This window comes from Poecilia reticulata, linkage group LG21 (genome assembly GCF_000633615.1).
Source record: "Poecilia reticulata strain Guanapo linkage group LG21, Guppy_female_1.0+MT, whole genome shotgun sequence".
Taxonomy (NCBI): Eukaryota; Metazoa; Chordata; class Actinopteri; order Cyprinodontiformes; family Poeciliidae; genus Poecilia; species Poecilia reticulata.
In genome coordinates, this window is record NC_024351.1 from 18,097,172 (window position 1) to 18,121,308 (window position 24,137).

The window sequence follows — 24,137 nt, forward strand, 5'->3', positions numbered from 1 at the left end:
TTATTTCCATCTTCCATGTAAATTAAACAGATTCATAGCGTTTTTGAAACGTTGTATTTTTGAGAAAAAAAAAAGAAATATTTTGTTACCTTATTAGTAGCTGATCAATTGAATTATTGATTTATTTAAAAATGTAATCCTTTAATGTTCGCTTAATTTCAGACCAAGTAATTTAAACTGGAATTAGAAGCTACATATGTATTTATTTGTAATTTCACATTTTCATTGTTACGCAAGGAGGTGTAAGATATAAAGAATAAAAAAAAATAGAGAAGTTGCAGTGGGTGTGAGGGACCACATGTGTTCAGTGTTGGTGCAGTCGTGGCCGGGGGTGTGTTCTGAAGGAAAATGGAGCCAGTTGTTTTTGCACATCTTTCACTTATGTATATGAGGACGTGTGTGTGTGTGTGTGTGTTTTTATGGGCCGTTATTAGATCAGCCTGAGACGGGCTCTGATATGCGCTTGGCAACACTGATCACGTCTCAGCGCCATCAAGGATGTTGAAAGCAATTAAAGGGTATCTGTATGTGTGTGTGTGCGTGTGTGTGTCGTGGGGAATAAGTTATGGTTGCGGATTAGATAAAGAAATTAAGCAAACGAGTGTGTTTTCTAGGAGTAAATGTGTAACAGTGAGCTTATTTAACCAGCTGAGACGTGCAGTGTGAATTAATTGTTTTTGGATGTTTTATCACAGAATCTTGTCTCCTTAAATGAACACCAGGCTTTTATTTTCCTCCCTTTAATCCCGCCGTGTGTTGCATGCTCTTTGAGTCATCCAGGCATGTGTGTTTCTTCAGAAGTAGGCCATGCGAGAGAGTCCCCCATGTGTCAGTGGAATCAGTGACACACTGTGTTTATAACAGGCTGTTTTTTTTTTTCTGTTTTCTGCCTCATGGTTATGTTGTGTGCCACTCCCCCCCAAGCACCAACCCCCTTACTCTCGGCTGTTGAGCATTAGCTATGTGACATTTTAGACCGTGTGCTTCTCCTATTGAGCATTTTGAGAGAGAATGTAATTTATTAGGAATATGGTCAGCCGTTAGCTGTCTTTGTTAGCCTCGTCCTGTTTGTTTCTGGGGAAAGCCTTAGAGATGCTAAGTCTTTTTGAAAAAGGAAACCTTTTGCTTTTTGACCTTATGTTGCTGGATGTTGCTTATCATAAGTTATTAGATATAAATTTCCAGTTATCAGTACAAACTCTAAACATGTCAGTTTGGCTTCCAGTTTTGTCCTTTTTGGTTTAAGTTCAGACTCACGACTGCCCAAAATATTGTTTCAGCGTTTTTGATATGTGCCGGCACATTATGAATGACCTGCTTACACACGGTGAGATTCTCACGGTATTAAAATCTTGAGTTAAAATACCTGAGTTTTAACACAAAAACTTGTAACGTGATCCAATTACCTTTGATTTACGAGAAAAGAGCAACAGTTTTTTTTTTTGTGCCAGAAAACAATACAAGACTATATTAAGATGTATCTATAACATGTATTTATTTATTTTTTAATCTATGAGGTTAAGCCACAACATAAAATTAATTCCCAATAAGTAGAGTTATGTCTGTTTTTCAAAAATATGTCATGTTTATCTTCTGCACAAGCAACACTTATATAATAACAACCTTGTACTGGCACATTTGCTGCTTTACAGACGTGCGACTGTGGCCTGTCTGCTGTGCCTCAGTGGGTAGAGTAGTTGACTTGCAATCAGGATGTTGTAGGTTCGATTCCAGCCTGCATATGTGATTTCTATAAATGTATATTGAATAAATATATAAATATGAATCTAGTGTACTTCATGGTCTAGTAATATTACAGTATTTCTCGTTGAGGTGACTGCTGTCTTGTTATAGATGATGCTTCGACTACTCTTAAGTTGTTTGGCATCATTCTGGGTTTCCATAATGATAAATGGCGTCAGAGTGACAGATAAGATCAAAACAACATTTAAGCACCGCAAGTTGTTCAGACGCTGAAGGAGACAGAAAACATCACTATAACAACCAATGGCTGGATGTCTAAATGTAGCATAAATGTACTGAAGAGATTAAAGAGATTGGGAAAAGAAAGAGTAAAGGTCTTGTTCTCATAAACTCAATATTGTGCCTTGTTTTGTCTTGAGTTTTAACTGTCTGGACTTAAAACTATGCAAATAGATGATAAACAAATGTTTTAGAGTCTTAACTAGTTGAAATCTTGATGTGCTTTGATGCCACTAACTAACCAATGCCTTATGTCAGAAAATGTGCAATTCACATCCACTGATGCTCACTTTTTTCAAACACCATACATGGAAATACGAAACAAGGATGGAAATGCTCAATCAAGAGTTACACAAAATAAGTCGACAGCTTCATCATTTAAGCCGGAAGCGTAAAATGGTGCGATGAGCTTAAAGCTGAATGTCATCCAGTAGAAACCAGCTGTAATGAGGTTCTCACTCACTGACTTTTTTAGCCTGGATTTACAGAACAGTATTTTTTTCTATGAAATGCTACTAAAGTGAGTTTGCCAGAATATAAACGACCCAATTACATCTCAGTAAATGCTCAGTATGTTTCAAATTAGCTGAACGGTGTGAGAGTTATGGAAAAGTACGGACGCCAGTCGGATGAGAAAATAATCATACCTGCCTGCACGCACACTTCCTTCTTTATGCAGTTGCTCTCTATTAAAAAAAAGCTGAAATCTCAAACTTGAGTTTTTTTTTCCCTTGGGTAAACCAGTCATCAATTTTTCATATAGCACAGACTGCATGAAGTTAAAACAACTCAAATTCAGTTTTATTGACTGAATATTTGTATTTTAAAGCTTGTTCTAATGAGTGGAACTGTATCAAATTTAGCTTTCTGCGTCGTTAGCAGAAAGCTAACGATGCTTTAGCAGGGTGAGAGAGCTCAGGTTTTTTTCTCTGCTGTCTTGATCGCGATGGTCGCTGATTGAACGCTTGTGTTCAGGTGAAGCTGTACAGACATGTCGCTCCAGACCACCTGCTGCAGGTTTGCTCCAGAGTTTGTCCGCTGCTGGAGAGGGAGGTCCCCGCCAGCGTGCCGGGACTCACCAGCCTGCTGGGGGCCGGCAGGCAGAACCTCCTGCGCACCAGCAACAGTAAGTGGATGAACAATGCATGAGCTGCTTTTAACATCGACACAAGCCGGTGGATATACGTTATACATGTGCATGCTGTCATGGAAACCTTTGGGAACTAAATCAGAAAGTGTCAAAAGATGGAGGGCTTAAATACATCCAGACCAAGCTAAAGGTGTGCCGCACAACGATCTTTAAAACATGACTGTTTCTGCTTTCTATTTTTTTCCAGGCTGCAAACATGTTGTGTGGAAAGGTTCGGCGTTGGCAGCACTACACTGTGGAAGACCCCCAGAGCCTCCTGTTATTTATGGGAGTCCACCCAATATTGGTATGAATTATAATTATGTTTTTTATCTTGAACATGCGCGAGCTTGGATGGGTTCGTCACAGTATGATAAAACTACACTACGTCGCTGTATGTACACCAACATTTGATCCATTTATTAAATTTAAAACAGAAAAAACAGCTATTATTTTTACTGCTGCAAAAGTATAATTGAGTATTGTAGTTTTAATAATTTGTTTGTTGTTATTTTTCATAAGGACACACTAATCAAATATAGGCTTTGATAGGCTAATCAAAGCCTATATTTTGTGCTTAGTACTAAAATACAGGCTAAGCACATTTTGCCTAAAACTCCTCCATTGGCATAGTTTAGCTTCACCTGTTTCAGTTTATTTAAAGGAAACAAACTGATAAACAAACTGCATTCAACCTACTGAGATGTTTATTTTCTTATTTTAAAAAGGAATTGTATTCTTTGTTTATTTGCATCTTTAATGTATTTCTAAGTGTAAAAAGGCTTAAGTGGTTTAAGAAAAATCTGTAGAATGTGCCAATTTTTTTCCTGATTAATCGTCAGACTAATCAATGACTAAAATATTCGTTAGTCACAGCTCTGGAGTTGAGTTGGTATTCTTTGTAAAATGAAAAGTCTAGCTGCTTTCTTTCAGGCCCCTTGTGTCGCCTGTCACCAGTCGGCTTTAGGAAACCTTATTTTGTAGTTTTGAAACCCAAACTTTTTAAAACCCTGACATACTTTGACACTAATAGCTGCACCAATCAATCTGTCACATATCAGGCAATTTTTCCCTGAACTTACTGAAACAATTGTATTTTTTCCATATTCCTTAAATTTCTAACCAACAGCATTCACTTTGACGCACTTGTTTTACTATGATAAAAATCAGCTGACTGTGAATTGGGATCTTCTCGTAAACGCTCAACTTTACTTTGGATTTATTTGCCACTCAGACCTCGAAGAACCCAGAATTTGTTATCGATCAGGACAAACCTGACTGGTCCCTCTCTAGCTCACTCCTCAGCTATTTTCTCTTCGAGTTTGGTACTGATTCTCTTGATTTTTCTCTGCCCATCAAGTGGAGACGAGCTACAGCCGTCGACTGAACGGCTCCTACCGCCTCCGTCAGCTGGTTCCCACAGCCGTTTACCAACACATGAAGATGCACAAGAGGATCCTGGGACACCTGTCGTCTGTGTACTGCGTGACCTTCGACAGGACGGGTCGCCGCATCTTCACAGTAAGAAGGCTGTTTTCTTTCTTTTTTTGCATTTGGCGGTGCTGGTAGATTAGTGTTTCTCAACCTTTTTCGGGCCAGCGCCCCCTTAGCCTTTATCCAGGTCCCTCACCGCCCCCCACCAAAGAATTTGTTAACTACTTTGCACTGACTATTATTTTATTATTAATATAACTATCACTATTGTAGATGTTTTGATTTTTATACTTGTTTCTGTATTTATCATCAAAAATAATTTCCCAGAGAACAAAAAAGTCATGGGAATAGAAATTATTTTCACAGGTGTCTACAAAAAATGCAATGAGTGGACATTCAACTTAAAATTGGTAGGCCTAACAGCAGCCAATCAGAGTGGAAAAATATTCTTATTCTTTGCCATTTTCTAGTTGTTAAATATTACACAAAATGACCAGATAAAAATGTACAACATGCCAGTTTAAACTCTTTGATCTATTTCTAAACAACTGAGCTCTGCAACATTAAAATATGGATATAACTGTAAATACATTAATCATAGCTCTTCTTCTCTTCACTGTTTCTGTTGCTTTCTGGTGGTGCAGCTCTGTGCTGCCTTCAGGAGAATGGGACATCAGAGTATCATCCATAAAATTTCACCAACATGRCATTTATTGTTCAAACCAGAGCTTTCAGTGGAAAAACAAAAGTTCCAGGTCCTTTTAATGCCAAACAAATATGAGACAGAAACATGGATTATATCTTTATATAGACCTGTCTATTGATTTATAGATTAATAGTTTTACTGGACAGAAATGACACAGAACAAATCTGGTTCTTAATCAAATCCTAATGAGTCAAATTGAAAGTGTCATGGAGTCATCAGCCTCATGACATTAACACTGACATGAAAAATAATATTGAAGAAATAAATATATCAAATCTAATTAAAAACATAAATAAGTGATCAGTTCTTTACTTTTATGGTCTGTAAGATATATTTATTCTCAGTACTAGATATGGTCTCAACAAACCCATGGCACTTCAACAATATTATTTTACCTTTTATCTGGAAATAGTGTCTGTTTATTCTTGCCATTCTGTCCTCTGTATTAATTATTGCTCGAAAGGTCTTGCCATACCAGTTTATWYCTCTRTATTTACTTTAGTTTCTTAGTTTATTCTTGCAATTTGTTCTTCATTCATTTCCATTTAGTTTCCTTTGATTAATATTATCCTCTCTTGGTTTATTGCTATGTCCTGTTGCTACATTTATTTTATTGTTTATTGACCATCAGTAATCTTTACTCATCACCTGCTGCGCCACCTAATCGTCATGTGTTTCACATCATGTGTTGATTTTTTTCACTGTTCAGCGTCGGATTCTGTGTTTTTATGACATAATTCACATCTAGTTCTTCGCTCCGTTTTATGTCACGCTTTTCCTTTTAGAGTTTTGCGCAATGTGCTCGTTTTTTTTTTTTTTTTTTTAAGCCCCTAAGGTGCAGGACGGTCGGGAAGGGTATCGATGGGGAAAAGACAGACTGACATAAACCTTTTAAAACAATGGAAGCAATTTCTGCATTCTGATTATTACAATTTAAAAGTGCTGTGTTGCTCTATCACCCTGTTTCATACCGGACCACTTACAGCTCCGGTGTTAACGCTATAAAATGAACACTCTCTATCGTGGTATCACCCATGGAGGGATTTCTTTATTTAAATGGGTTCATTTTTCAGAGGGATACACACTGAGGGTATCGTGATTTTAGCTACCCACCTTTTTAACAGGTTAATCAAAAAAAAAAAAAAAAAATCAGCATGATCCCTACTCTGTATCAATATTAGATCCAGTTTTTCACATGTTGCAAATGCATCCTTTGCTCCAAATTGAATTATGTTAAAGTTTAGGCAGTATAATGTTAAAAAAAGGAATTTAATTATTTGTTTATTTTTATTTTTAGATGTATTTCTAATATAGCGCAAAAAAGGCTTAAATAAAAAATCTGCAAAATATGCCAATTTTTAAAACCGATTAATCGTCATGTCAGAATAATCCATAGATTAATTGATAACTAAGATAATCGTTTGGGACACACCTATTTGCTCTGGTGTTTAAAGGAGCCTGTTGAGCTTTGAACGAGTCGGTAGCTTTTTGTTTACCAAATTAGACCTTTAAGCGTCTGTTTTTCTTGCTGTTCGGGCCATTTCTCCTACATCACAGAAGTTGCATTCAGTCACTCACAGCTGCGGGATATGGAAGAAACAAATCCAACAAATTTTGATTTAACAGCCACGTCTCGTGCCGAGTCCAACACTGGTCCAACAATTTGATGTTGTTGATTTAAACACCGCTTGCTGCAGTACACCATTTCCAGCGTCTGCTCCTGAAATCTCTAAAAATGGCTGGCTGCTGTGAACGAGGGAGGGAGGGAGGGAACTCAGATTGTCTCTCTGTGTCTGTTATCCGTCCCTCGTTTTTTCCAACCCATCTTCATTCTGGCCTGTCCCCTCTTTGTTCCCTTCCCCTCCGCACTCCCCTTCCTGCTATTCCTCTTCTTAACTGGAGAAAATGTTTCCTCTGAGGGACTGGCTAAGTGCCAGAGTTAAAATTCATTTTCGCTCTCTGTCACTTTCTCATTCTCTCTTCTTTTTTATCCCCTCTCTCTCTCCTGCTGTCTCCTCTCATCACTTTTATTTATTTATTTGCTTATTTTTGGATCTCTTCGCTCTTTCAGCTGCAACCTTCTATTAATTAATTATTAGATTGTTATGTGTGTGTGTGTTGAGGGGGGGGCTAAACACACACTCTGATTATTCCGTGAACAAGTGTGAGCTGTTTTGCTTAAGCCATAGATTCTCAGGCATCCATATTGATTTGTGTAATATAGCTCTGAAATCGGTCGGAGCTCATTATCAGGGTCATTGGAGATGACAAATCCAGACGTCTTGGTTTGGTTGAAAAGTCTCTGTAATTGTAGTTTTCCTTGTTTTGCTGTTATATTTCTCTTTACAAACTTTGCCGCTTTTATTCCGGTAAATCAGAGTTTGTGTGTAGTCGGAAAATGTTTGGAAAAATACAGAAAATGTCCTTCACAGATTCAAATCTCCCTCAGATCAAACATCTATTACCTTTTCATAAACTACACTCAATATCTGGGCTCTTCCAGTCGAATGTTCTTCAGATAAAAATTAAGAACACAACATTACCCACCAACTCATGTATGAAGAGAAAATCACCCTCCGAAGTACCTTCTTGTTTTTAATTGGAGACATTTGATGTGTGTTTTTGCATCACAATGACGGTGACCTGTTGTGTTTCTAAATGAAGCCGAGATCTTAATCAAGGCACAGATGGATGTGGCAGCACGTTGAATTGCAAAACATTTTAACCCCCGACAGGCTGGATCACAGACAGGAATGCTCAGCCGAGTTTCTCCCCCCATCCAGCCCCCGAAGGCGGGTTTCATGCCTGAGTTGTGCTCTTGATCTTCTGCTCAAACTAAGGAATGTTAATGAAACGATCTTTAATCGGACAGGTTTCTTCTAGATGCTGCGCTCATGCTGTTTATTAAGTTTCTTTGGACCTTATTTGATGTGGAGCTCAAACGTTCTGTGATTTCCTGTTGCGGCTTAAGATTGTGATAAAAATCAAAACGGTGTTTTTCACCATCAGTTGCAACTGAATGCGATAAAAGACAAAAATCAGACATAAATAATATTTCGGCCACATTCTGCTTTCCAAGTTTCCTCAATTTTTTTAATTTTGTTTTATTTTTAGTGTATAGATGTGATGTATTTCCTAAATAAGTAAATCTTGATTGCAGCTAATAATTAAGGAACCTTGCTCTACTTTCTTTAGCTCTGTGCAGGCCAGCCTGCCTGGGCACTTAGTCAGTATCTTTGCCTTTCTTCCTGTTCATGATCAAATGTTTTCCTGCACTCTATTGCATGTTGGTGTGAGTGTTTAAGTGCAAATTAGTCATACTTCAGCGTATCCAGTTTTTAAATAGAAGACAAAAATGTTGCTGCAATAAAAGTGCACTTGTTGTTTTTGCTTCTTCTTTGTAAATATAGAGCATAGTTCTCATATTGCATATGCAAGAAAACACATGCATAGTTCTGTTTAAAGGTTTACATACGTTCTCCATTGGCGTGCATATTATATGGATATTATATTTGGATCTTTAGTGATTCATCTGAACAGTTTCAGTTCAGGGTGGAGTCATTATATAGCACAGTCTCAAAGTTTCCTCTTAAAAAAGATTTTTGAATTAATTGTGGATTTTCTGTCAGATGAAGTTTGTACATTTCTTTTGACATGTAGGTGTTAAATTCCTTTCATACTGGTCTTATAAAGTCTTAGATTTGCCTTGGTGAAACCTGCAGATGTCTTGTGTAGGACTGAGGTTCTAGAACGTCTTATCTGAATTTGGACTCATTGCCCTATTGGACCACACAGATCAATTTTACTGCCGATCTGCAGTGAAGAGGGAGAATGTGTGGAGTTAGTCCTCCACCAGATTTGTGGAATGCACCAGTACAAATGGTAGCTAAACTGGCCTCGCCTTGACTCCTCCAAACATGATTCTTGTTATCTTGGCCAAATAGCTTAGTCATTGTCTTGCCTGACCATAAAACTTTCCTCCAGAAGGCAGTTGTCCAAGTGGACAGCTGCAGATTTCAGTCAAGGCAGAGGTTTCCACTGGCACTTCCTGAGACTTTACTGGTGCCCCATCATCTTCTAATTTAATATTCCCATGTTTTATTGTTTTTAAGCCATTTTAAGGTGTTGTTTTCACACGTGACAGTCATGCCGTTGAATTCTTTTTCCGTTTTCTTTCCCAGGGCTCAGATGACTGCCTGGTGAAGATCTGGGGAACCGACGACGGGCGTCTGCTGGCGACCCTGCGCGGTCACGCTGCTGAGATCTCCGACATGGCCGTGAGCTACGAGAACACCATGATCGCTGCCGGGTCCTGCGACAAGACCATCAGAGTGTGGTGCTTACAAACCTGCGCACCATTGGCCGTCCTGGAGGGACACGCGGCCTCCATCACCTCCCTACAGGTAGGGGGGAGTCCAGGTTTGCCAGTGGCATGATGTAAACCTTTTTTCCCCCACAAAACAAGACATTTTTTCCAAGTTATAAATGAAATAATCTGTCAAAAAAAGTACTTTCTTAAAAAGTACTTTTTAAAGAAATTATTGATTTAAAACACTTTCTTGCTTAAGTCACTAAGTTAGTTTTGTCTTAGTTCAAGTGTACGAAGACATTTTCTCTAGAAACTAGGTCAAAAATACTTGGTAAGATTTTGTGTTTTTGCAAATGAGCTTATACTCTCATGTCTTTTTTAATAACTGGCCATATTTTGGCTCTTCTTTGTGGCCAGAACTCGTCTTTTTTTTATCTGAGCACCAGTTTATTTTAATCCTACTATCGTAATAGCTCAAACATGTAACTTTACCACTACATTCTGCGCACATTATAGATGCAGCAGGCGTACTGCAAGTTTGAGAAGTATTCACACTTCTTAAACTCGTGGTAAAAACCAAACTTTGGTGCATTTCAGTGGGATCTTATGGGATAGACCAACACAATGCAGTGCATAGATAGGAAGTTGAAGGAAAATTACACATTTTAACATTTTTGGGGGGGAGCAGGAGGATTTGGTCTTTACTCCTTTACTCAGAGTCCATTAACCAGTATTTTTAGCAGACTCATAATTGAAACCCATGTATTATTTTGTGCACTAATTTGTATTAGTTTACCACATAAATTCCTTATAAATGCACATGAGTTTTGTGGTTATTACAAAAAAATTTAAAAAGCTTAAGAGGTATATATTTTTTTCTTTTTGGTCACTTGAGTGTTATATATGCTCATCAGTAATGGGTTTTCTTTGCAGTTTTCGCCTCTCTGTAGCGGCTCGAAGCGCTACCTGTCCTCCACCGGAGCTGACGGAACCATCTGCTTCTGGCAGTGGGACGCTCGCACGCTCAAATTTGGGTGAGGGGAAAACAATCGGAAGTGTGCACGTCCTTCCTGCCGAAGTGCCGTTTGCGCCCTTCGAGTGAAGCATTTGTTTGATATTATTTTGTACATTCTAAGTCATTCTCTTGATGCCTGTGCAGCCAGAGACCCAGTAAATTCACGGAGCGCTCCAGACCTGGCGTCCAGATGATCTGCTCCTCCTTCAGCGCAGGTGAACTCTGCTCACTTTGATTACAAACACAACAAGCCGTCAGAGGCGACGTGATTAAATAACGAGACTGGCTTTACAGCAGCTGTGTGCTGCAGTGTGAAATTAAACTTTCACTTAATCTATTCGTCATCCATCTCAAGTGTTCCTAGTTTGAAAACTGAACCTGCACATAGAAATATGGAATCATCATACTTTACAACCAATGAAACAGCCAAATTTAATCCTTTTCAGAGTAAAACATCTTCAGGTTTCATCATGTTACAACTGTAAATTGTTTGCACATTTATACTCCCTTTACTCTGATAAATAAATAAAACATAATTCAACCAATTTAGCTTCTCAAACAAGTTCCCGAAAGAAAGCTGTAATAAGAGCTACATGAATAATGACTAAATCAATTTTCAGCACTGAAGTGTGAATCTAGTACTTCCACCTCCGATACTGATACAAGTACCTGATGTTTAGTATCAGGTACTTGGTATCAGGTTTAGTAAAGAAAAACGACGCTGAATTGACTAAAAACGTTTCTTTTTTAAACACAGACGTAAATGTACCAAATTACTGGTTTATTTGATAACTCTGCTCCAGAGCAGCTACTACACCAGTAGCTTCACAAGCTTGGTAAAACATGTAAAAACAACACAACTTTAATTTGTTCAGTCAGTGCAGCTAGGAATAAAACAACCAATGTAAAATAAATAATAAAGAAACTGAAACTGACAGAAACAAACCTTCTTCCAAATGGTTCAGAAATCACAAGTAGGAGTTCTCATCTAATCCTTTCCCTCGGTGTCCAGGCGGAATGTTCCTCGCAACAGGAAGCACCGATCACATCATTAGGGTGTACTACTTTGGGTCGGGTCAACCAGAGAAGATCTCTGAACTGGAGTCTCACACAGTGAGTCTGAATACTTCATTCTGTTGTTGAGAAACATACATTTTTCTGTAGGTGGACGCAGTTTTAACAGCTGCAGTAATTGATTTTGATTTTGAAACAAAAAAACCAATGTGCATTCTGACAGTTCTTTTATTATTATTATTATTTTTTACATAGGATAAAGTTGACAGCATCCAGTTCTCCCACTGCAGTGACAGGTAAGTTGTTTGCCTCAGAGCCTCAGAGTGAAAATATCAGGTTTTGATATGCAGGGCTGTTGAAGGGCTGTTTTTAAAGGAAGCTCTGGGTGCTGCAGCTTGATTGTGTCAGCAGAATACGCCACCTGTAGTTAATGCCTGATACTCGCTGTTACACACTCTCTGTGTCACACACAAGCCAACTCAGTTATTCTTTCACACAGTGTGTGCTCAGTGTTGAGCTGAACATGGGGTTCGCACAAACAAAAAAACGCTCAGCTGTTATTCCCACCCCTCCAAGTCGCCCTAATCTAAGCAGGGAGAAAGATGTACAAATATGCAAAGGTGCACAGAAAATAGATTTCAGGTTTTATTCGATTTCTGTGCATGAAGGAAAATGATTTGTTATGCAAAGCTGAACTAGTGCTCCTTCTCAGTGCTTTGTATGTATTTATGTGCTGCAGGTTTGTGAGTGGCAGTAGGGATGGTACGGCTCGGATCTGGCAGCTGCAGCCTCAGGGCTGGAAGAGCATTCTGCTGGATATGCAGACCAAACTGCCTGGGTAAGTGTGTGTGCGTGTGCAAGGCTGCCAAAAATGCTTTGAATAATTTTGGGGCCTTGAGCAAAACCCTGTTTGCTTCTAAGTTTATTTTTTAATTCAGTAAAAAAAACAACAAAAAAAACCAAACATTTTCCTGGAAATCGTTACGATCGGTTCCTTGAATTCATGAGGATGCAGTGTAGATCAACTCTGGAATGCAGAAGTGACGTTATAAAGAAGAAGTCTAAAACCAAAAATGACTTGTTGAAACATTCTTTGTTGTTTTATCTGTTGCTTACGGTGAAGGGTTTTATTATTCTTGACCCAACTAATTTAAATGTGAAATGGACTGATGCAGTCCTTTAAAAAGACGACTTACAATACAAGGCATTATACCCCAAAAGGTCTCTGAATCCTCATCTGAATCCTTTAGATTTCCATGACACTGAAAGCTCTCAGCCTTACTGTTACCTACTGAAACGTCCTGCTCTCTCTCGCTCCTTTGCAGCCTGAATGGACTGCAGATATGTCTAAGCATGTCATAAAAAAATCTCAAATAGTTTTTACCTCATATAATTGTAGGGTTCAAATGACTAATTGGGATAATCATGATGAATCGATTTTTAAAATAATCGTCAACTAATTTGGTAATCGACTAATCGTTAACTGGAGTAGAGACTCTTCTGCAGAATGTGCCAATTTAAAAAAAATATTAATTGATTAATAATCAGAATACTTTTTTTTCTTTTAAATATATTTTCATTCAAGAAAGCACAAAGCAAGGCACGGTACATCAAAATACAGTAACTCGAATTGAATTTGTTTTTCCTTTAACAATCGAACCCCATCCACCCACACATAAAAAAAGACAAGAATGGGGGCATTCTTGTCTTAAGTACATGGCAATGTACTTATTTAAGTACATTGCCATGTACTTAAATAAGTACATGGCAAAAAAATGTACTGTAAAAAAAGACAAGAATGCCCCCATTCTTGTCTTTTTTTACAGTACATTTTTTTGCCATGTACTTATTTAAGTACATGGCAATAATTAGACAAATCTGTGAAATACAAAATATCTGTGTCAGACCTTTCTTTTTACTTTATTTTTAAAAAAAGAAGTGTTTGAAACACTTTTTAAAGAAGGACCAAACGATTCAGTGCTGCCATTTTAAACTGTCAAGCATCTTTTTTTTTTTCTTTTTCTTTTTTACAATTAGGGATGTTGCTGTCATTAAGTACAACCAGCAGCCTCTGTGTGTAGTCCTTAGGGAACATAGATCTTCCCTCTGAGATTTCTAAAAGGCTACCAACACTTTCAAAGCTCACATCTTTTGTTTTAAATAGTCTTTATTTACATCTGTTTCCCTGGCCCTTTCTTTTAAACATCACACTAAAAATAGTTAACTTTTAGTCTTCTTGCAGTATTATCTTCCACGCCGAAGAGTGATGTGGCTATGACAACAATGAAGCGCTTAGCTTATGATTTATTTATTATTTTACTGATCAGAAAGGACAATTTCTTGGTTTATCTCTCTAGTATTTTAGATGTGTTCGCTGAAGTTTTAAATTTCTTCAGTTTGAAAAATATTCCATAAAACAAGATACGATTTCAGTCTGGAGTGAAGCTAACTATTCTTTAATGGTATTGATTTAAAGAATGACTAAATTTAAAGGTATATATCACTGATCAGCTGATAAAATAAGACATTTAAGTTTAGTTTTGGTTTTTGTCTTCATATGAAGTTTTTTTTTTGTTGTAATTTTGCGCTTTTTGTGTAAAAATTTAAAATCCTGCAGCCGGAAATATTCCTGATCGGAAAAAATGGCATTTATTCTAAAACTGAAAGAAATCGAACTTAAATAAAAATGGGGCAAATGGATAGCTTATAAAACAGTTCTCTAGATTTAATTGTCAACTTTAATTTAATTGTAAACTTTAATTTCAACATTTCTTTTTTTTTTTTTTTTTTTTTTTGTGGAAAAAATAATACAGATGAAGTTATTAAAAAAATCCTGCTGTTAGTCTAATTGCATTTTTTAAATCTTCCCATCAGGAAATACAACCCTCCTCCACTGGAAGACAAGGTCACTAAGCTTAAGGTTACCATGGTGGCGTGGGATCGCCATGACAGCACTGTGATCACCGCCGCCAATAATCTGACGCTGAAGGTGTGGAACTCCAACACCGGGAATCTGGTCCATGTCCTGATGGTAAGAGGCGTCTGAACGTTTAAACTTTGAAACTAATTAAATGTGTATTTAGTTTCTGGACGCTCACGTCGTTTTCAAATTGTTGGCCCAATTTCCTCTACGGCTTTCCGCAACCGCTTGCTTTACCCGCTTTTGGTAAATGTGTAGCTGTTAGACAGATGACCTTAAGTTTGACTCCTCTGACCTTTAAAAGGCTGGAAAAGTACAGAATTTGTTTTTATCATTTTTTTGTGGAAATTGGGTGTTGAAAAAGTATTTTTAAAAATCCATACATTTTCCTATCTTCCTTTTTAAAGAGCAAAAGTCTAATAATTGTTAATATATGCAAAGTTTTTAACGGGTTTTTAAATTTGACATACTTTGTCTTTGATTCTAGAATAGAATAGAATATTCTACACACAAATACACAATATGGAACTTTTTTTTATTTTTTTATTTTTTTAAACTTTTTGATAGTTTACACAAAACCAAGAAAACACTTTCAAGTAAGTAAAGAGACACACTGAATGTTTTCTGTAAAATAGGTCAAATTAACAATAAGAGACTGTACAATTTGGACAAATTTACAAAACAGGAAAAATAATATAAAATAGCATATTATGCCACCAGAGAAGAAAAATATACAATATGTGCATGAATTTCTAACGCTGCATCCATCTGTATTTTTGTTTTTGATTTTAGAAACTGAAAAAGTGGTAAATTTACTACTTGGTATGTGTCTAAGCCACTTTAAATTCATGTTGAACTGGATCTGCGACTCTAAAACTGGGTTGACCTGAATTATGTAAAAATAATCACATAACTTGCAAAATAAAGGGAGCACTGAATGCAAACTTCTTTAAAAAACAAAAAATCCGCATTTCTCAAGATCACTGCAGCGTTAGATAAGTTTTACGTAATGAAATAAAGGTGATCTGACTTAGTTCAGAGGTACATCCCAGACACGCATAACGGAAGCCAATTTCATCTTTGTTGTTTTCAAAGATAAGATCTGGTTATTAAAGTTCGTGCAAGGTTAATATTTCATACATAAATTCTGAGAATATTATAAAAATCAAGAAGAAAAAAAGAATCCCAAATCATCACTGTCCTTTGCAGCTGATTTGAAGTGTTGCACCTTTTTTATTCAGTTAAATGTAAAACCTTAGAATTAAAAGAGATTTGTTTTCGTTCTTTCACCACGGCTGTTAATATGCTGTAGTAGCTCAACACGGCCATCATTTCACCGTTGTCGGTGAATCCTCCAGGGCCTACTTTGTTCTCCAGCTCATAATTTCACAACACCGCCTGCCACAGACTTCCCCGTCTTGTTATTTTATTGTTGGTGACAACAGTCTCCCAGATGGCGCTTGATGGATATGGCGCGTTGGACACTGACTAACAATAGTCCATATAAAACCAAAACTCTAATCTGCGTGCTTTGGATTCCAGTTAAACTGCTTTTAGTTTTATGGCAACAAGCTAAAACCTTGGATATTACTTCTCCCTATAATTATGTTTATAGCCAGCGTTTTACATGTGTTCATCCCTCAGGTGTGCCTTAATGGAGCTGTTGCTGTTTTTTTTTTTGGCAGGGTCATGAGGATGAGGTGTTTGTCCTCGAGCCTCATCCGTTTGATCCGAGGATCCTCTTCTCAGCCGGGCACGACGGAAACTGCATCGTTTGGGATCTAGCAAGAGGAGTTAAGATCCGCTCTTATTTCAACATGGTGGGTCTCTCGATTTTTCCTCACTCGTTTTCTAGTCTGTGTTGTTCTCTAACAAGTCGAGCGAAGATCCTGATGTCTTTCACCTTAAATCATCTCACTGTAATTTTCTATCGTCTTTTGTTTCCCTCTGCGAAATGTGCCAGGGTCCTAACACTTCCAACATATTTATTGCGGTTGCATCCTTTTGTCTTCGTCTCTATGGCAACCAAGGACAATCCTAATCACAGTCTCAGAACATGAGTCACTAAGGAAGCTGGTCAGCTGGCCAAAAAGTCCTGGTCTCAGTTTTGGTGCTGAACTGCAACGAGAGTGTTAATGATTGAGGCAAAGCTCAGATAATTACTGCAAGTAAAGTTCACTAGCGTTGACTAAATAGCTGCTCCTGGGTCTGTATTCAGATGAGTAGCAGGTGGATGATGGGAAGAGAACTACACTGTCAAATTAATAGTGTTTGGCAGCCAGTGTTTGCATTAACAGTATTAAGGCAAACATTTAATAGTCTGAATGTGTCCACATTTTGTCATGTCACAGTGTTGAACTCTGATATTCAGTTGGAAGTAGATATAGTACATCAGGTTTAAGTTTTCTGTTTTACAGTATGTCCATGAATCCTTAAAAAACATAAATGTATCTAAAAATAAGGTCTTAAAATGTCTTAAAGTCATTTTAAAAAAGTAAGTTGGTCTTAAATACAGTAATTACAGGTAGGCCTGTCACGATAACAAATTTTGCTGAGCGATTGTCTAAAAAATTATTGCAATAAACGATAATATTGTTTCAAGACCTTTTGACACTGATTTAATGGAAATGACTAATAATGCATGCGATTTTCTGCCATAGATAGATACACTTTATTTTCAAAAGAACACATAACACTGGAACTAATAAACTAAATAAACAAAACAACCAAAACCAAAAATAAAATTGATTCTCAGTCTCCATTAACAAAAAACGTACTTGAATAAAAACTAAAGAACATAAAGCCAAAGTGGAAATAAATGTTGCATTCAACCAAAAGAGTGCAGATATGAAATCTGTATACTATATTGCCCTTCAGTAATCACGAGATTCAAATAGAGAAGATGGGCACATCCCACTACCTAATGCAGTAGTTCACACTACACGATTTTTTGCCCCTATTTTCCCCTTATGACAATCTTAGAACGTTGGTCGCTGGTGATTTCGTAACCGATCATCATATAGTGTGTGGTGTGTTGCGGTGGATTGCCGTGGCCGCTCCGATCTAAATCAGGGGTTTTCCCCGACTGGGAGCTTAACGCAGCCTGTTGAATGTGAAAGGTAGCCACGCAGATTCCTCTCCGTGCTTTCTGAGGGGAAATTATGGAGGGGAATCCCAAACAGCTGACATGGCGCAACCCGAAGTCCAGCGGACATTGGAGATGATATGTGGAAACAACACTAATATTTATTCAACATTTTGTGCAAAGAATGTAGAAATGACAAGGGGAGGAACTGGAGCCAAATTGCTACAGCAGTTGATGAACCCGGTAACTTTTCAGCTGTTCTTCGTTAACATGACATAAATAGGTTATAATGATTTTCATTCAGTCAGGACTTTACGCTGACTCTAGCCACATGCATCACAGGTAGATTATAGTAAAGAATTGATTAATGCCTGGTTTTAAAATTAGTTAACTGGACTTGAAGCCATTATTTTGTTCCCGTGTGGCTGGACACCACACGGCATGACGAACCCAATCGAACCGTTATACCTAGGATTTCTGTCGGCTAATGTGTCTCTCAGGTTTTGAATATGGGCCGATAGTCGGCCGACAACTCGTGTAGTGTGCGCTGGACATTACACTAAGGAAATAGGAAGGGAGGGTCAGTTGAGAGCACCCGAGGTGAGCCTTGTTTCATTCAGTGTCATCAATAGAAAGAATAAAAGACAGGAAGAAACGATAAACCCGATAATTAAAATGAGGTCGATAGGTTTATCGTGCGATTAATTGATTTATCGTTTATTGCGACAGGCCTAATTACAGGTCTTGAATTTTGTCTCGACTGTTTAGTCGCCTATATTCTATTAATTTTTCTTTTCTCGCTGAACTTTTCTGCAACTTATTTTTTGTCTCCCTACTAACATACGCTTGGTTGCTAGCTAGCTTTGTTGCAACTATTGTGGGCAAGTGCAAATTTATCACAAGTTTGCGGAACAAAGTTACGTCTTAAATTCCATTCGTAATTGTTTTAAAAAGTCTTAAATTTGACCTGGTGAAACCCGCAGAAACCATGTTTTAGGTTCTACAATATTATGAGAATAACTCGCTAAAAACCACAATAATGAAGGAGAGAGGTTTTCTTTTCTTTCTTTAAATTTAGAAGTTTATACATGCTAAAATCCCTTTCAACATTTGGACATAGTGCAAATGTTTAACTTTATGTAATTCACAACATTTTGTCATCCCAACTGTGAAGCTTAGAGGTGGTAGCATCATGTTGTGGTGCTGTTTTGCTGCAGGAGGGACTGGTGCACATTGTAAAATAGATTACATCATAATGAAAAAAACAGCATGGCAATATTAAAATCAGACAGGAAGTTAAAACATGGGCCCAAATTTGTCTCTGTAGTGGTCCCATGTGGTTGAGTGAATCCCAAAAATTAAAGCAAAAGCCTAGTTGCTGTTTTCCTCTTTAAATTTTTCTGTTGAAGCTTCAGTTTTTGGTTGGTTTGTTGGTTCTAGTCGGCAGACATGTTGGGAAGTTACTGGCAGGAAGGGCAGACAGTAAAACCACAGCATTCCCACTTGTGGAGTCGTGACATGACTCAAAGGGAAATATAGAAGGTTGTTGATTAAATTGTTGTGCAGAAAATGCCATCTCTCTGTTGTCGTTGTGTTGCCTTGTCCTTCAGCCGCAGGTTCGTACGGGAGCTTGAAATCCCTGAAAATGCTTAGATGTTTTCAAGGTTTGGAAAGTACTTGATGTTAAACATCAAGCACTTTTGAGCAAAGCTAAATGTAAAGTTTGATAAAAAGACTTAATCTGGAAAGTGTTAATTGCAGATAAAACCGGATATTTTGTTTTATTTATATCTTCTTGTTTTAGGTTTGTTACGATTACCAAAATTATTTCTGTTTGCTAAAAGCCAGAAAAATATTTTATAATTCTTTTATAATTTGTTTTAATATATATTTTTGTTTTTAAGCACTTAATCTGAGTGGGAAGACACAATTTGTTTTGATTGTTTCAAAGTAGTAAATATTTATTGTTCCTAATTTTTCAAGGACTTACTGATCTGTGTAATTAAAATAAAGGTTAGCTTTTATTTTAAACATTAAATTTGATTGAAATTGGGGATTTCTTTTTGTTAAATCAGTTTTTTGTTCCCGGACCGCTCAAGCATAAAAAAGTGTGAGAGAGAAATTTCAAAACCTAAAATTTTGTTATATTTTAGTTTACATTGTTCCTGCTATAGGATGTAGAAAACTACCACAAAAAAAAGATGAATAACAGAATGAAATAATATATAATCGTGAATTAAAACACTCTTTTTTTTAGTTCATTTGTATTGTTTTTCATCGCCAAAGTGTGGTGCCGGAGACGTTTAAAAACTTACTTTGAAAGTTCTTGAAAAGTATTTGAACGTTACTGTGGCTACGAACCCTGCAGCCATTTCAGCCCACAAACGTTCACCGTCTTCCTCGTCTCGCTCTTTTCTGCAGATCGAAGGCCAGGGACATGGAGCGTTGTTCGACTGTAAATGCAGTCCTGACGGGCAGCACTTCGCCGCCACCGACTCCCACGGTCACCTGCTCATCTTCGGCTTTGGCTCCAGCGGCAAATACGACAAGGTGCGCCGTCTTTAACATCCATAGCCAGAATGTTGTTTGTAACTGTCGTTAATATTCAATGCAACTGCCTTCAGATTGCCGACCAGATGTTTTTCCACACCGACTACCGACCTCTGATCCGGGACGCCAACAACTACGTCCTGGACGAGCAGACCCAGCAGGCGCCGCACCTGATGCCCCCGCCCTTCCTGGTGGACGTGGACGGGAACCCCCACCCGCCCAGGTACCAGCGGCTGGTGCCGGGCCGGGAAGGCTGCCGGGATGAGCAGCTCATCCCTCAGATGGGGGTCACTTCCTCTGGTACGTCGGCTCAGATCGTCTCCATTTGTATTTTTTGTTTTTTTTAAACGCCTGCCTGAAGGAACAAATGCGAGTCCTTCTCCTCTACCTTGATCTGCTCATCCGGCAGCTAATCAGAAATGCCTTTCTCAAGATGAAGACTTTACATGTTAGCCTAATATTAATGTTCGGATTCTGAAATGCGCATAATGAAAGGCAAAAAAAAAAAAAAAAAAAGCGATACTGGAATTAAAGTCAGATTTAATTATGTTTTTTTTTTTTATCTTGGCAGTAGTCAGTAGTTAATGACATGGAAATCTATTTTAATTTAATGCCACTTTAAAGGCTAAAATTCTGCCAGTGGGACTTTGTTGCTGTATTTTCTAGAAAAAAATTATGTTATTCCTGCTGCTAGCTTTTTCTCTGTGGACTTGATTTCTCACTTCCTGATTGACTGTCCACTTCCTGTCAGGCCTGAACCAGGTGGTGAGCGAGCAGGCGGTGGACGGGCCCAGTCCGCTGGACAGCATGATCCAGAGGCTACAGCAGGAGCAGGACCAAAGGATGGGAGCCAACGACGCCTCGGTTACCGGAGGGTCCGGAGCGAACGCCAGGGCCAGCAGAAGTAGGAGTGACGTCCATTTCAACCATGTTTCTGTTTTTGAAAATTTCACTTTTAGAAAATCAGAATTTTTTTTCTTGGGTTTCCATAGTAATGTGAGCCCACCCAAGAACTACCATCTTGTTTGTTTTAGAGCTTTTATTTATTTCGACTTTGAATTCAGGTCAACTCAAAAAAGGAATAATTGAAATAAAAACCTTTTTTTTTTTTTTTGATATATTCTGTCATTTGTACTTGATAAAATGAAATGTTTGCTACTGCTTATCAAATTGGTGAATATGTTGTTTTTATGACTTTTTATTTTTGTGTTTTTATGGTGTAAAGCATTTTGAACTGTGCCGTATAAATAAACTTGACTCATTAATTGATTCAAGAGAAGAAAGTAAGAAAAAAAAGCATTTCAAAATTTTAAATTGAATTTGATATAAAAAAGTCAGAAATTTTATTTTTAAGCCACGTCGCAGGGCTATTTATTTAATCTGTTTTGGGGGGAAAAAAGGCAGAAAGTTGGTGGCGACGTTCCCCAAAATACAGCTGTAGGTTCAGTCTGTTACAGCTGAATACAGAAACATGCCATCCTTTTATTTATATATATATATATTTATATATAAATTAAATAAAATATTGCATAAAATCCCTTACAAGTACAAATGTGAAAACATTTAAATGTGTCCACTATAACTGCGCCCTCATTAAAGCAAATCTTTTGGATTCTGTGGTTGTAAATGAAACCATTTTTGGCACCGTTTCCCTTTAGGTTCCGTTGGTTCTCCCACTGAGGTCCACTCCCCTCCCAACGTCGGCCTCCGGCGCAGCGGCCAGATCGAGGGCGTCCGCCAGATGCACAGCAACGCCCCGCGCAGCCAGATGGCCACAGAGGGCGACCTGGTGGCCTGGAGCCGCCGGGTGCTGGTCCCTGAGCTGGAGGACGCCTCCGTCAGGTAAAACTTTTAAAAGATCTCCATCTATGCTGTCGAGGTTTCTAGAAGACCTTCCTCTCAAGAACACCTTGATTTGTGTACGTGCGCAGGAAGCAAGTGAGGTGGCGCGAGGCTAAAGGCGACGAGGAGATCAATATTTATCAGTCGGAAAGGAGGAGACGCACGATCCACTCGCTCCCCAAGGAGAGCAGGGTGCGGAAGTTATCTCCAAATGTTTTTTTCTTTTTCTGCATCCTGTAGCACTCAAGTAAACTTTCCTCTTCTTTATCTGTCGCGAAGGTTCACCCGACGTCAGAGTGCGCGGTAGACGAGGGGAGGAAGAGTCAGGGTAACCACGGCTACCACACTCGCGCCGCCATGGAGGAGACGAGCCGGCAGAGCGCAGAGGCTGCTGACGACGACGACAGCGCCTCAGAGGTACAGATAACACCCATATGGATTGATTTGATTTTTTATTTTTTTTATTTTTCAGTTCTATTATTATTGCTATATGTTGACATAATACAGTGTTCGCTGGGGTGTTTGAAATCCTTAAATTTCAATTACTTGTTTCTCTATAAACTCATTAAATGTGCTTGATATTCAAACTGCGCAGTGTTGTGCTAAAGTGCAATTCACCGTGCAAAGCCTAAATTTGGAAAACGTTTACATATATTTTATAGAAGGTCATTTTTTCTGACTGTCTGAAGTAATTTCAGACCAAATTTTTCTAGTTTTTGGTTAGTTTGAATTATTAAAAATACTAGAGATGTGCCGATCAGGTTTTTTCCTGCCTATTCCGATCACCCATGAGGGCCGATCACAGATACCGATCACGTAATAATTATTATTTTTTAATCAGAAGCACTACCGGTTACATTATATGGAAAAGGAACCATAAATTCAGCTTAATTTAGACAAAAACTTGTTTTAATAACTTTTTCCAAGAACAAAACAAAACGGGAATTGTGCAAATTGTACTGCTATCGGTAATACTATCTTTAAAAGACTGAAAACATATGGAGGCTCTGAAGCGGCTACATAATGCAAAGAGTCAAAATAAAACCTCTAAACATTGCCAAAAATTTCAAGTATAAAACTTAACATTCAAAGGCAAACACAGGATCCATTATTTTTTAAGTTAGATGCTGCAGCTTTAAGCAGAGGTTCGGTGTGAGAGTCACTACCAGGAGGGGCAGAAGAGGCGCTCCGTCTCTTCTGCTGGTTCTGCTCTCGCGGTTCAACAGCGAGAGCAGAACCAGCGTCTTACATTGTAGCTCGGAGACTTAAATAATTTTGCGGGTTATTTGTTTAGCTTTCTGACCGTCATGCTAATCCGGTGCCCTGCGACAGACTGGCGACCTGTCCAGGGTGTACCCCACCTCTCGCCCGGAACGTTAGCTGGAGGTAGGCACCAGCACCCCTCCCGACCCCATTAAGGGACAAAGGGTGTAAAAAAAAATGGATGGATGGATGCTAATCCGGGTGAGTGTTTGTAGCTGTGCGCTGCTATCTGATCCTCCATATGTCATTTTGACATATGGAGTGAGCAGTGAGCCTCGATGTAGCCAAACTCAGTCAAGTATGGCACTGTTTTTATCCCATATTAGATTTGTCGTGTTGATGCATTTTAACGTGCTTCACCCCACGTGCTTCCATTTTCCGCCGCAACAAGCAAACTTTCCCAGTCACTCAGTGCGTTATAGTTCCACATCGCTTAGGATTTGTTGCTGCGCGTTTGCGCAGTGTGAAGGAAAGAAGAGACCAGCTGYACAGGCAGGCTGCGAAATGAGAAGCAGGTGATCGGTTTGTGTGATCGGCAACAGGAGACCGTGATTGGCGATCACCGATCATACAGTTTTTCACGGAAATCGGCCGATTATGATTGGTGGCTGATCGATCGGCACATCTCTAAAAAATACCCCAAAACTTGGCAAGAACATTTTTTAGAAATTTTTTTGTAACTTTCATTGTATGTTTTTTTTTAGCATTTAATTTGAGCAGATTTGGTCGCATTGTTTCAATGTAATAAATATTTATTATTCCTAATGGCTCAATGAATTATTGATCTGTTTAATTGAAATAAAAGTTGACTTATATTTTGTACATTAAATGTTGAAATTGGGGGATTTAAGTTTTGTAATATTTTACTTCACCATATCCCTGCTGTA

The 24,137-nt window shown here is 38.3% G+C and overlaps 1 protein-coding gene across 1 annotated transcript in view; it reads left to right on the forward strand.

The window, feature by feature from the left end:
- The window catches only part of phip (PHIP subunit of CUL4-Ring ligase complex), a 43,288-nt gene that overhangs the window by 2,016 nt on the left and 17,135 nt on the right, over positions 1–24,137 (forward strand). The window contains 17 exon segments of the mRNA XM_017302227.1: positions 2,959–3,109; positions 3,321–3,419; positions 4,473–4,633; positions 9,434–9,655; positions 10,495–10,595; positions 10,721–10,791; positions 11,589–11,689; positions 11,846–11,886; positions 12,330–12,428; positions 14,465–14,621; positions 16,196–16,330; positions 20,017–20,145; positions 20,220–20,445; positions 20,897–21,049; positions 21,804–21,987; positions 22,077–22,179; positions 22,267–22,404. Of these exon segments, the coding sequence (XP_017157716.1) occupies positions 2,959–3,109; positions 3,321–3,419; positions 4,473–4,633; positions 9,434–9,655; positions 10,495–10,595; positions 10,721–10,791; positions 11,589–11,689; positions 11,846–11,886; positions 12,330–12,428; positions 14,465–14,621; positions 16,196–16,330; positions 20,017–20,145; positions 20,220–20,445; positions 20,897–21,049; positions 21,804–21,987; positions 22,077–22,179; positions 22,267–22,404 (2,271 nt within the window).